Source organism: Xyrauchen texanus, chromosome 35 (assembly GCF_025860055.1).
Source record: "Xyrauchen texanus isolate HMW12.3.18 chromosome 35, RBS_HiC_50CHRs, whole genome shotgun sequence".
NCBI lineage: Eukaryota > Metazoa > Chordata > Actinopteri > Cypriniformes > Catostomidae > Xyrauchen > Xyrauchen texanus.
In genome coordinates, this window is record NC_068310.1 from 29004810 (window position 1) to 29022315 (window position 17506).

At 37.1% G+C, this 17506-nt stretch overlaps 1 protein-coding gene across 2 annotated transcripts; it reads left to right on the top strand.

The window, feature by feature from the left end:
• Positions 1-2911: 2911 nt before the first annotated feature.
• Positions 2912-16532, top strand: LOC127628983 (targeting protein for Xklp2-like). 2 transcript variants are annotated; one of them, XM_052105984.1, is made up of 17 exons: positions 2912-3039; positions 3535-3661; positions 5495-5641; positions 5732-5849; positions 6961-7035; positions 7345-7479; positions 9852-9961; positions 11379-11542; positions 11671-11839; positions 11982-12120; positions 12411-12627; positions 12734-12829; positions 13184-13354; positions 13506-13652; positions 15348-15459; positions 15659-15846; positions 16139-16532. In XM_052105984.1, the coding sequence occupies exons 2-17, from the start codon at positions 3553-3555 to the stop codon at positions 16247-16249; spliced, it is 2208 nt and encodes a 735-aa protein (XP_051961944.1). In that variant the 5' UTR covers positions 2912-3039; positions 3535-3552; the 3' UTR covers positions 16250-16532. The 2 variants fall into 2 exon arrangements, with proteins under 2 accessions (XP_051961944.1, XP_051961945.1); XM_052105985.1 differs by having other exon boundaries at positions 15680-15846.
• Positions 16533-17506: the final 974 nt, after the last annotated feature.

Below are 17506 nucleotides of genomic sequence, written 5' to 3' on the forward strand. Positions count from 1 at the left end.
CAGCATAAAAGTAATCCATAAGACTCGAGTGGTTTAATCCATGTCTTCTGAAGCAATCTAATAAATTTGGGATGAGAACAGACCAAAATAGAACTCTTTGCATCTTAACCCCTTTTCACATCGCTAGTGCTTGGTCTCTGTACCATAAAGAAGCAAATGGACGTTCCTCTAATGTTACTGGTGGACTGCACGTCTGGCATAGTACCTTTTGAAATGCTGATTACAGATGATACTGATGGTAAAACAAAGAAATCATTCTCATTTGACAAGGAATTAGTTCTCTTACCTCTTAAAATGAACTTTCTGCAGAGGAGAGTTTTTTTATAAACATGCAGCAGTGCTCAATGCATCATATTATTTACAAGATGAATGATCTATCAATGTATGAAACAAACTTGCTGAGAATGCCAACACGGTTTTCCACACATAATTGTTATGTCTTTATCCATGTATATGTTTACATAAAAATTATATAGAACAGTGAAATTGCTCACAGAAACTTTAAACTTCTCTGTCTTGCCTGCATTTGATTCTAGTATCTCAGACTCAAACAAAGAGACAGAAGATGTGAGCTCTGCTGCATTCCCTCTCATTGGTGGTCGCTCTCTAAAGTTGAACTTTTCCCAACTGTGTTGTGTTGCTCACCACACCCACATCTTGTCGTTAACGGTCACTGTCGCCCATGTCGCTGGAAGTTGCTGTGCTCTCATTGAAATTGAATATCATCCTGTCGCTTTGTCGCTCTATGTGGCTTGCAGTGTGAACAGGGCTTGAGCATTGCAGTCTCTAGGCTTGATCATGATTTCAAGCTCGATGACACATCCTAGTGCTTGACGCAGAACTAGCTAGATGGCGCTAGGTTGCTGATGTCAAAATTTATAGAGAAAAAGGAGTAATATTTTGGTCCGTTCTCACCCAAAACAAATAGGATTTTACCGCTGTAATCGTATTAATTACTTTTATGCTCCCTTTATGTGCTTTTTGGAGCTTCAAAGTTTTGGTCACTGTTCACTTGCATTGTATGGACACACAGAGCTGAGATATTCTTCTTAAAATCTTTGTTTGTGTTCTGCAGAAGAAAGAAAGTCAAACACATCTGGGATGGCATGAGGGTGAGTTGATGAGAGAATTTTCATTTTTGGGTGAACTATCCCTTTAAATAGACCTTTAAAATAGAAGTCAAAATAATTACTCAATTTTATATACTCAAAAGGTTTTTTGTTCAAACAGGTCTACACCATGTTTCAAAAATGAACTTGATGTCATGAAGTTCATCTGCAAAGATTTCTGGACCAGTGTTTTTAAGAAGCAGATTGACAGCCTGCGAACCAACCACCAGGTGTGTACAAAGCTCTTTTTATTTTTAACCGAAATATGATTCGCTGAGGTGCAACAATTTTATCTATGCATTCCCATGAATTAATCCTTGTGAATCTTGTTTATTAGTAACATGACAATAATGTCTTGAGTTGATTATCATGATCATAGTAAATTAATGTTTGAATTGTTTGTAGGGTATTTATGTGCTGCAAGACAATGAGTTTTGACTGCTGACCCAACTATCATCTGGTAAACAATATCTGGAACATGCCTCCAAGGTAAGCAGTAGACCCAGCTCATGCCGTGAAATAGGTGTAGAAGCTGCATAAATAAGCATTTATGGCATGTTGAATGAAAATGATACAATTTGCTTTAATTGAAAACTTTTAAAACCTGTGTCTAAAACTACCCCAGACTGTCAGCATTGTGTTGATTTTACATTGAAAATGTTTTTATACCTTGTTGAGATCTCTGATCCTTAGTCCTTGCACATTATTTGTCAGTCCAACAAATATATAATAACATCAGGTTCTCTGTTTAGTGACTCTCAGTTTTTCATTTTTCTTGCCTGCAGTTTTTTTTACCTTCACCTGTGGCCTGGTCCGAGGTGGGCTTTCTTATCTCGGTGTAAAAAGTGTTGTCACTGCGGAAGTGTCAGTCATGCCAGCCTGTATGGAAATGGTTTATACACATAAATACACAGTCTAAGTTAAATAACTACTATGAACAGAGTTTTTGTATTAAAAAGTATTTACTAGTTTTAATACTTAATATTCCGTACACTGAGCTCATCGAGTTCTGATTAAAAAAATAAATAAATAACCAGCTCTTTCTTTCTTGTTTCCTTCCACATTCTTCCATCCATCCATCCATCTGCTTTTTCTTTTTGTTTATTCTTAGTTAAATTCCAGGTGATGATCCAGAAGATGTGATCCACTACATATCGCACACAACATTTGCATCATTTTATTGCCTTGTCAGTTTTTTGATGGCCTTTCTATTTTTAATGCTATTGTCACTTTTATTTTTTTATTATTTGCAAAAGCTAAGTTTGATATCTACTGGCATTAGAAGTGTTTTGACATGTAAGGCCCAGTCTTATTGTATCTCATTTAATTTTGACATTCACTATGCCTTGTCCACATTTACTGTATTTATTGGAATATTAATTTCCACTGATTGCATTAAAAGCTGAAATCATGGTGTGGCTCAGTTTGTGCTTCATTTTCAGTTATGAAATTAATGAATATTTAGAATTAAAATCAAATTTAGAGAGTAGAACAGTAGAACGCTTTGGCTGTAGAGCAACCGCGAGTGTTTTCTTATGCAATAAATTTATTTAAATACCCGAATAAAACGTATAACTGTACTATGCTCAATACATTTAATGCAAAGTCTTTCCTCGTTATACAAATTTCAAGCAGTTTTGAAATCTCCCACTACTTTGTTATTAGTTGTTTTATGAGCGGTAGACCGCCTCAGTCAGTCATGTGGTAATTGCGACGTCATACCTCACAAGCAATAGTCCAATAGCAAGCGAGACGCGCTACATTGAGCCCTCTGATTGGCTGATTTGTAAAAGCAATTCTAACGGCGCTGACATTCAAACTAGCATTCGCTTCGTGTTGTTTGTGGCTGAAGCATTCAAGGGGTTTCTGGTTCAAATTTCACTTTATATTTTAAGCCTTTCAAGTTGAAATCGAAGGCATAGATCTGAAGGTAAGTGTTTATGTTTTTTAACAAGGTATTTTTTTCCTCTTTTGTCGTATTGATGCAGTTTAAACGAAGCCTTCATTAAAGCGGTCGTATTGGGCCCTAGTCGAAGTCAGACTTAAACCTGTTAGTATGTGATTAAAATGAGCTATTTAATAACTAGTTTATTTGAGTTCTGAATATACATTTTTCTGCGTTTGTTTACAATTTTACTCTTAGTTCGTGCTAATGAGAGTTATAGATGGAATTTTGACTTGCATGTGAACAAATTTAATTTTTAGGTTCCAGTCTTTCATTTAAAATATTGTTGGAATTTATACAATTTCATTTAATAAAGTTGATTACAATGAATGCTGTAGTTTCAAGACTAGGCCCATAAAGTGCCATTTTGCGCCTTCGGCTGTGCTGGTGTAGCATTGCTCTGTTTCATGCCATATTCGACTAAACTTTCTGCATTATGTGTGACACAATTAAAGGTTGTTTAAATATTTGATTTCGCAGAGGATTCCTGGTGTAAATATGGAAGGGGGTTCTGCTGATGCGTATACATGGGATGCCCCATCTCATGTTATTGAATCTATAGATGACTTTGCCTTGGATCCTCAGGATAATGCTGATCAGTGGTTTGGTATGGCTTTGTATACAAGTTTGATTTATGTGTTTATTCATAAATTAGTCTAGTAACTGGGTAATCTCTTGGATCTTACATTTGGTTAATTACATACCCAACAGTAAATAGACCTTTTCGAGCTTTTAAAGAAATTCACTCAAAAAATTTAAATTCTCTGATCATTTACTCACCCTCATACTATAACAGATGTGTATGACTTACTTTTTTCTGCAGAACACAAATATTATTTTTAGAAGACTACATCCCCTCTTTAGATCCATTCAATGTAAGTAAATGGGTATTGAAGCTCCAAAAAAAAGCACAAAGACAGCATAAAAGTTATCCATATCCAAGTCTCCGGTGATGTGTTCCATGTCTTACGAAGTATTTCAATCAGTTTTGGGTGAGAACAGACCAAAATGAGACTTTTTACATCTTGCCATTGCAGTCTCTAGGCACGATTAAGATTTCAAGCTCTATTACACTTTCTAGTACTCTGTGCATGTGTTAAAGACACTAGGATGTGTAATTGAGCTTGAAATCATGTTTGCCAAGGAGACTGCTGCTGTCATGATGTATAGTGAAAAAGGAGTTCTTCTTTAGTCTGTTCTCACCCACAATTTATTAATTGCTTCAGATGACAGATTAAACCAATGGAGTCTTATGTATTACCTTTTTTATTTGACATTTTATGTGCTTTTTGGAGCTTCAAATTATTGGTCACCATTCAGGGCTCCAGACTAAAAAAAAAAAAAACATTTTTTACTACAGATCCACTGTCTCCTAAACTGAAATATTTAGGAACCAAATGGCTGTTATAGTTGCAACATCACAGAATTGCTGAATTTAGATTGTTGTTAAAGAAACTAGATTAATCAGGTGTTTAATATATATACTGTAGTTGAGTGCACTAATTTGCATTCCTTTTTGTCTCATATGTTTTCACACTCCTTTCAGAATTTATACAATATAAAAAAAGTGTGTGTGTGTATATATATATTAGTACTGCCTTTCAGAATCTACATAACCGGTATTTACATAAAGTATAATGTGCCTTCTTGAGCAGTGAATGTTTGCACCTTGTGTAATAGTTATGAGTCCCTCAATGGTCCTAAGTATCAAAAGCTGTATTTCACATCACAAATTATATATATATATATATATATATATATATAAAAATCTTAGTCTTTCTTTACAGTGACTAGATGGCCCAGACACAAAGACTACAAGAGTGCAGATTGAATGAAATCCCAGATGCATGTTATTGTGCTACTCCAATCTCAATTAATAATAAACAGGATAAAAAAAAGATTTGGTACATAACATATCTACTGTGCATTGGACTGTTATTTTGAAATGTCTGGTCTCCCAGTCGTGAACACACTGATGGCTGATTCGATGAGAATGTGACGCAAATTCAAACTGAGCTGAGATATTCTTCTAAAAGTAATGAGTAAATGAGCATTTTAATTTTTGGGTGAACTATCCCTTTTAAGTTGGCAAAAGATAGACCTCTACCTCCTAAAATGTATCATTGCAATTTTAGAAGACAAGAAATTTTAGATTGACCTAAATGCTACTTAAAATATTTTTTCAAGTTGTTTTTATAGTTGTCCATGTGGTTTTTGTGACCTCCAACAATTTGAGCCTAATATATATATATATATATATATATCAGTTAATTTGTCACACCACATGACTAATCAAATTAAAAGCAGCGGAAAAACATGAAGCTACAGTACATACATTGGATGCATTTTCTCTTTTACAGATATTTTTTTAACCTTAAATGTTGAGGCAGAGGGGAGAAAAGTTAATGTCTGTCTTTCAACTACCCCGTTTTATTTTTAGATTTAATGGCGGCTCCTATAAATGGTACTTTGGAACAGCTTACCACCCCTTTACGGACCGCAAAGCCTTTTGATGAAACCCATGAAACCAACAGGCCCAAAGCTTTGGTATCTCCTTTGGTCAAACAAGAGGAGACCACAAGATCAGGTTTGGGGGAAAAATGCTTTGTTTACTTGAAACTTTAAAGAAATCTTATGTGACTTTGCTCTGTTGCTCTTAACATTTGCTCTGCTTCAGATGTTACAGAAAGCACCTCTACAGTGGCACCACCTAATATTGTCACGTCATGGGGAAACGGCAAAACTACTGCAGCTCCTGGTCAGGGCCAGAAGCCAGCTCCCTCTCAACCACGCAGGTATGGAGAATTTCAGCTTTACTAAGATCTAAACTAAGAGTTTTCACCCTTTAGATATAAGGCCAGGGTTCCCACAGCCATGGAAAACCTGGGAAAAATCAAGGGGGTTTTAATTATTTCTAAGCCTGGATAAGTCTTTGAAATCAGTAATCTTGTAGGCATGTATATTTCTGTGGTCAAATTGCAGTTTTTTCAGTAAGCTTAAACACTAACAGTGATTCTTGATGCACTATCTCAAACCATTAACACTTGTAGCCAATGCATTTGCCAAGTGTGCCAAACTGAATGCACATTCTCTGCTTTACACTCAGTTTGTAATTTTATAACACACTTAACATCAGCCTCTACATTATTACACTATTTCACCAATTGCCTTTCCACACTGACACATGTGAAAACACTTTTAGATAATGAGTTCATTTACAAATCAGAGCTTGAGCACTATAAATAGGCCAAAGTCTTATGGCCAGACCCACAAAGAAGGCAAGATGTATATTATAAAAAAAAAATTAAAAAAAAATGTTTTTGTTTTATTCTGCGCTGTTGTTGTTTGAGGAGTGTTGGAACATTGAGAAAACAAATAACTTTCTCCATATTTTTGATAGTGTGTTGTGTTCAGAATACATATCCATACTTTACACATTTGGATGGTTGTGTTTTTACTACGTATATGACAACTTTATTGCAAATGCTATGCCCAGCACACAGAAAAAGCACAAGTGTTTTTCATTTATACTATCAGTGCGTAGTTGGCACTTTGTGTGCTTTTTCAAATAATTGTTTGTGTGTACTGTATTGATACAAAAACAAAACATTTTAATAGTTTGAAGAGTTTTGCCAGATTTGTTTGCTTTTGCAAGAGATTTATGCTGGTTTTGTGGTTGGTGTATAGAGTTTTGCAAAAGAAATAGCCGTTTCATAGATAGTGCCTAAGCAAAGTAAATGTAATCAATGTAAATGGCTAGAAATTGCTCATTATGAGTGCAACCATTATTATAAGATCCTTTAGTAAAAGTCTTTCTAAAAGACTTCTGCACTAAATTATGTAGTTTGTTGCTGATTCCATTTGTGGTTGTGGTCATATTTTTTTGTCTGTATTTTCCTCCTGCAGGGTGTCAAAGCGGCCCGTGCCCAGAAATGACAAGCCAACAGCTCCTACAACACCACCTGTTGTCAAGAAAAGGAGGTACGTGTAGTTTTGGTATTTCGAATAATTTTTTTTAGTCCAATTAGCCATTTTGTCTTATAACAGAGTTGTACCAACTACTACCTTAAGGAGGGTTTTTGATCAAAGGCAAACTTAAAAATCATATTGGATTGCATTTTCAAAGCTGTGGAGGCAATGAGTGGGGGTGTAGCAAGTTTAGCTGGTTTCACTGGAGAATTGGCTCATTGAATATTTCATTAGAGCCTTACTCAAAAGAAATGCCTTTAGGAGTTCATCTTTCATAATGATAATTTGAGATTCAAAACATCCAGTTTTTTTTTCTTCAAGGAGCTCAATGTCCAGGTCTGCTCGACGCAGCGCTGGTGGTGTGAGGAGTAGTATTAGGCTGAAGAACAAACCAACCCATGCCTCAAAGACCTCTGCTGCAATCTCAGATACTGCTTCTACCGCCAATGCTTCACAGTGAGTTAGAATCTTTTAAATGGTGCTGCAGCACTTTGGTCAGCTGTTATTGTGCTAACTTTATTTGTATTGCACAATTACTTTGACTTTACATAAACCGACTCTGATAGTTTGGGTCACTTATATAGATTATGAACCATTTTGACAAAGTTGAATAAAATACCAAAATAAACTTCATAATACTGCTCAGATTTTTCTGTGAGTTTTTCCCATAAGTAAAAGAGCTGGAGCTCCCCCTTGTGTCTTGTCAATGATGGAACACATTAATTTTAAAAGCTCCATTTCATTTTAGATGTATAACAAACTGAAAATGGCATATTTTTATGTTGAAATAAAGAATTGTTCACCCAAAAATGAAAATTCTCTCAACATTTCCTCACCCTCATGCTATATAAGATGTGTTTGACTTTCTGCTGAACACAAAGATTTTTAAAAGAATATATCAGCTCTGCAGGGCCTCATAATGCAAGTTTATGGGTTCCCAATTTTGATCTCCAAAAGCACAAAGGCAGCATAAAAGTAATCCATTTGACTCCAGTGGTTAAATCCATGTCTTCTGAATATACGATAGAAGTGTGGGTGAGAAACAGATCAATATTTAAATCCTTTTTTTACTCTAAATACCCACCTTGAAACAGCTCCCCTAGGAGTTCTTTTTGTTTGTTTTTGGCTATTCGCATTCTTTGTGCCTATGGCGGAGAATTTTAAGTAAAAGGGGATTTAAAAATGGATCTGTTTCTCACTCAAATCATATCACTTAAGATGTAGATTTAACCACTGGAGTCTTAAGGATTCTGGCCACCATTCACTTTCATTACACGGACCTACAGAGCTGAGATATTGTTCTATAAATCTAAGAGCACATAAATCACTAATTTAAAACAATTTGGGAGCACAGTTGTAGTCCAGTTTACTTTTTCTCTTGTTTTTTTTTTTTATATATAGAGATGGTAGCAGTAATGTGCTACAATATAACATAAACAAAAGGCATTAGAAAAATTAGCTTATCAATTATGACAAAATTCAGGAACATAATGTGTCATGACAAAGGAGATTAAATTCTTATAAACCAGATGTTATATTTTCTGTTAATTTGACAGGCTGTCTGAGAAAAAAACAGGAGCACCTCATGTTTCACCTTGTGAATATAAATATACAAAAACACAATGTTCAGTCTTTGAAATGTGGTCCTCTTAAATGTATTTAAGAACTCTACATTGACATTTGCACTGCGGAACACAATTAATGTTCCTGTCACACAATGTACTACAATCAAATGCTGCATATTTCAGTTGGCCAGTCTTTGCAGACTTTTAAAGTAAAATTGTATGCTTTTCATTCTAGTTGACTAAAACGTCTCGCACAACTTTTTTCACGCTCGCTCAGATGACTGAAGGGATGAAAAGCAGCCTTGCGCAGTGTGAAACATAACTATTGCACAGTGTAGATGCATTTGGTAGTTGTAATTTTTATTCTGATTGTACAATATAACACTTCATGAGCTTTAATCTAGGGTCTTTAATCTTGGCACCTCACGATTCTTTCTGAATTCTGGGAGTCTCAATCTTGATTTCAAAACGATTCCTGATACAAATGTTTTTTTTTCTTATAGGTTATTCTGCTGTGCATAGGCAAAACACAGTAACTTCACATTTTGACAAAGTGGGGTTTTGAGACTTAAGTTGCCCTGCGACAGTCAGACAGGTCTTGTTTAACTATAACCAGGTTTTGAGAAAGTTGCAGTAACTATAAAATCAACCCTCATCAAGTAACTGTTTTGTCATCATAAAGTGATAAACACTGACCTCTTTACACAAGAAAATAAATGAAAGAAATTGGTTTTCAAAACACAATGCCATGAAACAAAATATAACAATCAACTGATCATTTAATTTAAAGTGTTGTTAATTTTTATATAATTAGTATAACATTTTTATGGGCGCTAGCTCGTAATTCATGTTCTTTGTTGACATGTAATCGCAAAATCAACACTCCCATTGCCATATGCACGAGTTTGTGAATGACTTCCGGGATCGTAGATTCATTAGGAGATGAATGCTGTGTGGATGATGCATTCAGTCTGTGATCAATTTTGTAGGATGCGCTTGGCTTTAGGATATGCATGTTAATAACATCTGTCTCTGGCACACATAAGCACCCTTGCGCTGCCGCGTTCTCAGAATGGATTAATCTGAGAATAGATTTATTTTTTTCTTCTCCTACTTCAATCGTCACTCGCGTCACAGTCCCACACAGTAATTTGGTCGCACCGTAGAGCCCTGATCTGGGATGGCATGAGTCAATGTTGAGAGAATTTTAATTTATGGGTGAACTATTCCATTAAAACGATGCATGTTTTCTTTAAACTACAGGCAGAGAAGCACAGAACAACAGGAGTTTGAGCGCATTGAGGCTCTGCAGAAAGAAGTGGCCGAGCAGCGCCGAAAGAATGAGGCCAGCTACAGGGCTGCACTGGCAGGCAGTAAGTTGGCTTAAGTTTGTACAGTTATTTTCCTGCATTGGATCAATAAAGTAGCTTTTTTCTGTTATACCTGTGGGTAAGCATAAGTGAATAATAAGTGATCACTTTTACACCAACCTACATGGTAGGCATGGGCACGTGTACTTTTAAATGACTGGTATGATCATTGATTAAAACTAAAATAATGATCTTTTGTGATTTTGAAATTCAGTGACAACTATACACCACCGTGTCAAACAGTGGCATTGTTTAAAATTGAGTTTGTCATGATTTTTGGCAATACCTTGCAGTCTGAATCATCATCATCATGGCAACAAGCTCTAGCACAGTGTACAGTCACTTTCTGTCCATGGTAGAGACCACACTCACTCTGGTACATGCACGCACAAGGTGATCTCTTCCTTTCAAACGGCAAGATGGAGCGCAGCTAAATGTAAAAAAAAACAAACGCAGGGTCTTCAAAATTATTTTCAACTTCAACATGCCATATTGAAACCGTGATTATGGCATCTCCTCAGCATTGAGTTGGTCAGCGAGTTTTCACAATGACAAAATATGAAGCATTATATTTTGATTATGCCATCTTTTGTATTTATTTATTTTTTTAAATAATAGATCACTTTATAACAGCCTATAATAATATGCTAGACTGGAGCAACAGTGACAAGCAATGCAGCAGCCTTCTAGACAGGTATGGCTTTAAATAACTAATAAACAATCAATGCAGCATCCAAAGATATCTTTCTGACGTGTATGTACATTGCTTTCATGACAAAATTCCACTTCCAACCTGGTAACTCAGGCTTCATCTAGAATTCTGCACTTCCCATTGATGCATACAATTCATACATTCGTGTGACCAACTCATTACAGTATTTCCAGACCCTGTGAAAGCAGCATTTAGTTTATAGATATATATAGATAGATAGATGTATTTGTGTTTTTTATTTATTTTCCCTAAACAAGGCCCTGTTTACAGAAGTGTGAAGCTGCGTGCGTTCACACTGCCAGCTAATATGTCGCCAGTAGCTGGCGGTTAGGTTGCTAGTGGTGTGTATGGAGAGTCTAAACAGCACTGTTTCTTTACAATTAATGTTATTATTAAAATATTAGAATCACGTGAGCTCTACCATCTTCTCATGTTGGCTGTTGCTCCCGAAAGTCGCTCCTCATTTGCATAAAGTTAAACATTTCTCAACTTTGTCTCATCGCTGGACCGGTCTACATCCATTCGCCAATGGTCGCCGTTGCTCGTGTTGCTGGAAGTCTCCAGCTCTCATTGAAAATGAATGAGATGAGGTCGTTTTGTAGCTGCGTGTCACTGGTAGTGTGAACGCAGTTTAAGTTGGCTATTATGAAAGAACCTGTGCTTTAGTTTTGGTTGTGTATTTTGTTCAGTTTTTTTTTTTTTTTAAAGGTCATCTTCCTAAAAAGCAAGTTCTGTCCACCACCATTCCCAAAGAGTTTAACTTCCGTTCAGACAGCAGGGCGAAGAACCACACAGAGGACACCTCTACAGAGGACCACTTGTACAAGGAGGTGGACTTTACCTCTCAGCTCCGCAAGCACCCAGCTTCCCCTGTGAGTACCTGCACTATCTTTGACGAGTATCACATTTTAGCATGGAGAGTCAATGGCTACATAGATTTGGATTTGATTTGGACACTTTCAAGCTGATTGATTGATCTGATTATTATTTCTTTCTGTAGTTGAAGGCTCCAAAGGGAACAACCGTTCCCAAACCCTTCAACCTCTCTACAGGGAAGCGGAAGCTAGATGAGACCGGAACCTATGTGTCAATGGCCCAACAGATGGAGCTGTTTCAGAAACGCACACCTACCCGCTATCACTTGCGCAGCCGGCAGAGCCAAGAGAGAGGTGAGTCTGCTCTAACACACTTTCTGGTAGCTTGTTCAATCCTCTTTGTAGATGGCTAGATGTGGTTAAATTACCTTGTCTATATCCTTGGTTTAAGCCTTAGATTTTCACTTCAGGGCTCATTTTGCTTTTTCATTTGCAGGACCGTCACCAGTGAAGACTTTGAAGCCAAAGATCACACACCCTAAAACTCCACAGTTAATGACCCGCCAGAGGAGCCGCCCCACACTAGTAAAGAGCACTGTAGAGATTGAAGCTGAGGAAGCAGAAAAACTTCAGCAGTAAGTCAAACTTGAATGTTTTTGCAGAGACTTCCATATGTATTTGTAGGGTACATTCATTTGGTTATATCACAAATGAACCCCTTCAGGATGATGCAAGAATGCTGGCTACACATTATCATGCTCATTACATGGCTACTTATGAAATAAGCAAAGAATTGGCAAATGTACAGTAGCCTGACAGTATGTGAAATGTTTTGCTTTGAGCCCTGGTTAATTTCTGTCGTTTTGTCATGTAGTTGTTCTGATTAGCACAAGTAAGACCTTTCAAAACTTTCCTGTCACCTCAGGTTTAAGTTCAAAGCTCTAGAACTCAACCGAAAGATTCTAGAAGGAGCTCTGGTTCCTAAGAAGCCAACAGTGAAGGAAGTGACACGGCCAGAGGGCTTCCAGCTGGAGATTGAGAAGCGACTTCAGGAGAGGCATGCCAGCAAAAAGCCAGAAGAACCAGAGGACTACACATTTCATTCTAGACCCTTACCTACCCGAATTCTGGAGGAAGTTGTGGTTGGTATCAGTACCCTTATCCCATCTTTTTGGGGCATAATGTGCCATATATGTATTTTATTTTATTTTTTTCCTAATTCTGCTTTTACTCTTTAAATCCTTAAAGGGAGTCCCAGAGAAGAAGGTGCTAAATCCAACTGTACCAGAATCGCCTGCGTTTGCTCTGAAAAACCGTGTGAGAGTGGAAAGGAAACGGGAAGAGGTAATGGTTAAGCACGCATTCTTAATGGGTTAGCACACTACTTCAAATCACTTCCATTCATATGTAAGCTAGAGCAGGTGTGCAAGCATATATGCTGAAGTTTCATCTTTTGCTGTACCAAGTCGAATTTTGGTGAACTCTGATTTGCTTATTTGTACAAGGTATTTGACCAATAGAGCATCTAAGCATCACAGATGGGCCACTTGCACCATACTAAGAATACAAACTGGCGACAACCTTATTTGTCGCAGGGTCCAAGTTTCAATTGCTTGCAAGTACTGTAACCGCACCTTGAATTTCATGAAATGGATCTGTTGATTATCAACCAATTCCTATGCGTATTTGCACATTCAGGAAAAGCCTCCTGCTCCGATCAGAGCACTTGCTGTGCCTCACTACCTGCCCTTCCAACCCAAACCTCAAGTCAAGAGCCAGATGGAAATATGTCCCTTCTCATTCGAGGAACGTGAGCGTGAACGGAGGGCAATGAAGGAAAAGAAACTGGAGGGACTAAGGAATGAAGAGGTACAGTTGTTCTTTATGGAGGAGCTGAAATATCTAATGACCAAGCTGTGCAAATTCAAACCTCATGTTGCTCCTGTGGTACATTTTGAAAGAGCTTGAACTTTGCCAATCATTTTCATCATGCCAAAATACAATGCTTAAAATCCCTTAGGTGCCAAAGTTCAAGGCCCAACTGCTTCCTGATTTCCATGAAGTGCACCTACCTGAGAAAAAAGTCTTGGCGCCAACCAAACCTGCTCCATTCAGACTGATGGTTGATGAACGAGGAGCAGCAAAGGGTGAACGCTGGGAACAGATGGTTAGTTTTTCCTCTATCTTGCTGGAATGTACTCTTGCTCTGTAACATGGCTCATCCATTTGAATGCTACTACCATATAGAGCTGTTATTTGCTGTCAATATGAAACATTGTTCACAACCCATTTTGCTTTCATAATCTGATGTATTTTAAAGTGAACTAGGATATTCAAGGAGAAAATATAGGGTAGGATTTGATTTAGTCCGTTTGGAATAGATTGGATTGTGAAAGTGCAATTTATCCATCAAAATTGGGTCAGTTGATTGGATGGGAGGGGTTGAAAGGAGGGATTTGTGATGTCTGTCAGTTATTACAGAGGGCATGCCATTACATTTTGCTAAGTTTATTAGACCATATTTATTTTAATTTTTTTAGAATAACGAAAGACGCATTGAACATTCAGTAAAGGAATAGCTCACCAAAAATGAAATTGAATCACCCCCATACCATCCCAGATGTGTATGGCTTCCTTTCTGACCATGCGTTCAGAGCAGAGGAGGTGAGAGCAGTCAAAATTCACTCTGGCTTTCCTGCCAATAATGCTATCGAAGATTCGTGGCTGCTCTGACGTAGTTGAAATGGGTAGAAACGTTCGTTCGGAATGCTTTGTTTTGTGAAATATATTTAACGCAAAACATCCAAACATATCAACCGGTATCTTTTTGCTGACCTATCACAAGTAGCATATATCCTCATTAAATCTTTTAAATGTGAAAGAAATCAATCGATGGCAGAAAGCAATTAGAATTATGGTTGTTACCAAAATAAAATACATTATTAATAATAACTGTGGTCCTGGTTGTTTAGTGCAATGGGTAAAATCAGTGTTTTCAGACAACTTTGTCCACACATCGTTTTCTTTGAAATTTATATCCCTGTAAGCAAACTGGGACAGATTGTATATTATGGGAAAATCTGCCACGGCAATAATTAGTTTCTTCTCCATTTTGTCTTCGGAACTATTGTTTGGTGGGAACCAGCGTTTACACTGTTGTGTTCTCTAGACTTCACTAGAGCGGAGCACTTCTATATTCCAATAGGTTACCTCCGAACTGCAGCAAAGCTCATTACATAATGTTGCCTGCACTTGAACTTTCCTCTGATGCCCAAGATGCATGCCGGTATGCACCGGCCATGGACTGGCTGCTGCTCACCACCAAGAGACACTTGCTGCCATAGAAAATGAATGACTTCCAATTGATTTTAAGCTATTGATGCCTCTGGTCTGAACGCAAAGATTTTTAGAAGAATATTTGAGCTCTGTAGGTCCTCACAATAAAAGTCAAGACGGTCCGAAGCTACAAAAAAATTATAGAAAGACATCTTAAAAGTAATCCATACGACTCAAGTTGTTAAATCAATGTTTTCAGAAGCCATATGATAGGCAAGTTGATTTTTCCTATAAATTCTCCTCCCTGCCCTGTAGCTGTTGATATTCACAAGTAGTGCAATTCACCAAAAACAAGAGCTCTTGAAGGGCTTTTTAAAGTACTTAAATAATGATTTTTTCTCTCCCACATCCATCATGTTCTAATCCTGTTAGTAAATGAAGTCCATTTTTGATTTCATGTTCCTTGTCAGTTCAACATTTGTAATCCAGTTAGTCTAAGGCATATTTAATTGAAATCATCAGGAATTTTTTTGCAGTCTGAACCTTATGTCATTGGTCATTGTAATGTAAAAATATTTCTCACCAGATGAAAGAGGAATTGAAACAACAGGCTGAAGCAGCATGTTTTAAGGCACGACCAAACACCGTAATGCATAAGGAGCCTTTCCTACCAAAGAAAGAGAATCGCTCCATCCTGGGTATGTTGCATTTATGTGGTGGATGTTTTTGTATTTTTCCATCTAGTGCTGCAATATAGATTTAGTATTTCCAGTCGGAACTTCCCTTGGGCTTGCTGGCTTTGACTGAAAATTTTAATGTGCACTGTTAACTCCAAAAACAATTCTTGCTTCCTTCCAACTTTCACACTGCTGTCACATCTCACTTGACTTTCTTAAGCCAATACTACTCATTCTGCAGTTCCAGAGAGTTTTCAGTTATTGACAGAGCGGCGAGCTAAGGAGCGTCTGATGTTTGAGAAAGATGTTGGCGAGAAGGAAACGCTGAAGGCTCGCATGGAAGAGGAGATGGCTAGAGAACAAGAGGAGCAAGAAAAGGAGGAAATTGCAAGGCTACGACAGGAACAGGTAAGAAATATCAGAGTGAATGGTCTGAATTAGACATTTAGAATTCAGTGAGTTCTTAAAAGGAATCTTTAACATTATGCCATAATTTATGCTCTCGTGCGCATCTCTAATATATTTCATCACCTGAAATGGCTCTTTATTCAGTAATCATCAGCAGCTAGGAGTGTCATGGAAATTAATCATGCTAAATAGTGTGGGATCCCTGACTTCTAGTAGTGGGTAGGCTTATGAGTTGTTGTTTTTGTATTATTTAATTGCCTTTTTTTTTTTTTTTTTTTTTCATCTTCTAAAGGTGCATAAAGCCCAGCCAATCAGACGCTACAAGCCAGTGGAGTTGAAAAAGAGTGACATGTCCCTCACAGTACCACAATCTCCAAACTTTTCGGACCGTTTCCACATATAATTGCATTGTAGCGTTACATCAACTAAATTGTACATATTGTTATTTTTTTTGTTTTTATGTCGACATTTTTCTTGTGTTCCTCGACAATCTCTTCATATTTAGAGAGTGTAGAACATTGCGTCTTGTGTACAAGCCTTTTCTGAGCCTTTGTGGTCTAGTAAATGCATTTACAAGGATTTTTAACTTTTCCCAGCTCAATTTTTCTTTTCAAACCCCCTGTATAAGCAGACTGGTTTTTTTCTGTCCTTTTAACCCGTTTTCTTCCATCTCTCTTAATAAAGAATCCTTGCTATACAAATGCTGTGTTTTTTTTTTGACTGACCAGGCCCCAATATGACCAGGTGTCAGTGTAAGATGGGCTTTATGTGAAGGCAAACATTTTAATTTGTAATTTGAGCTATAGAGCATTTTAAGACATGAAAGGAGTAGTATGTATATGTAGGAGGTTTTTTTTTTTTTTTTTACTTTGCACTGATTCTAGACCCATGAAATGGCTTTGAGCAGTTTTTCATGTATTGACATATTTCCTTTTGGGTATGGATAATAGCCAATAGCCTTGATTTTCTATTTGCTACTGGGCTGTTCAGCCATGACATACATTTTTAGGCAAACCCGGAAGGCTAATTCACCATGGGTTTCCTATATGGTTTTATTATGGGGTTTTTCAATTTATGACTAAAGGTCTGTGGTAAACCTTACTTAAAAATACTTTGTTGTTCTAAAACAAATTACACGGGCATACTTCAAATGTGAATTTAGATGGTGCCGTGTTTTAAAAAATAAGATAAATAAACATGGCCTTTTTTTTTTTTTTTTTTTTTTTTTTTAACACATCCTCAACTTTGTCATTATTTAGTCACTTTACTAGTTTACTTCTCATGTAGACATGCTTGTGTATAAGTTTAGTGAAGGGCAAATAGTTTGTTCTTTGAAACTTCTGTAATTTTCTAACCCTCATGTTGTCCCAAATCTGTACACTGACTTCTGTGGAACACAAAAGATTGTTTTTTGGCAGAATGTTAGCCTCAGTCACCATTCACTTTCATTGGATGGAAAAAAAGACGCAATGGGAGTGAATGTCGACTGAGGCTATCAAACTGCCTAACATCTCCTTTTGCATTCCACAGAAGCAAGTCATACAGATTTAGAACAACAAGAGGTTGTGTAAATGAGGATTCATTTTTGGTGGAAAGTTATGGCATTCTATGGACTTGCGCTTAGAGGTGCATGGTCCACATTTGTTCAGCTCATGCTTTG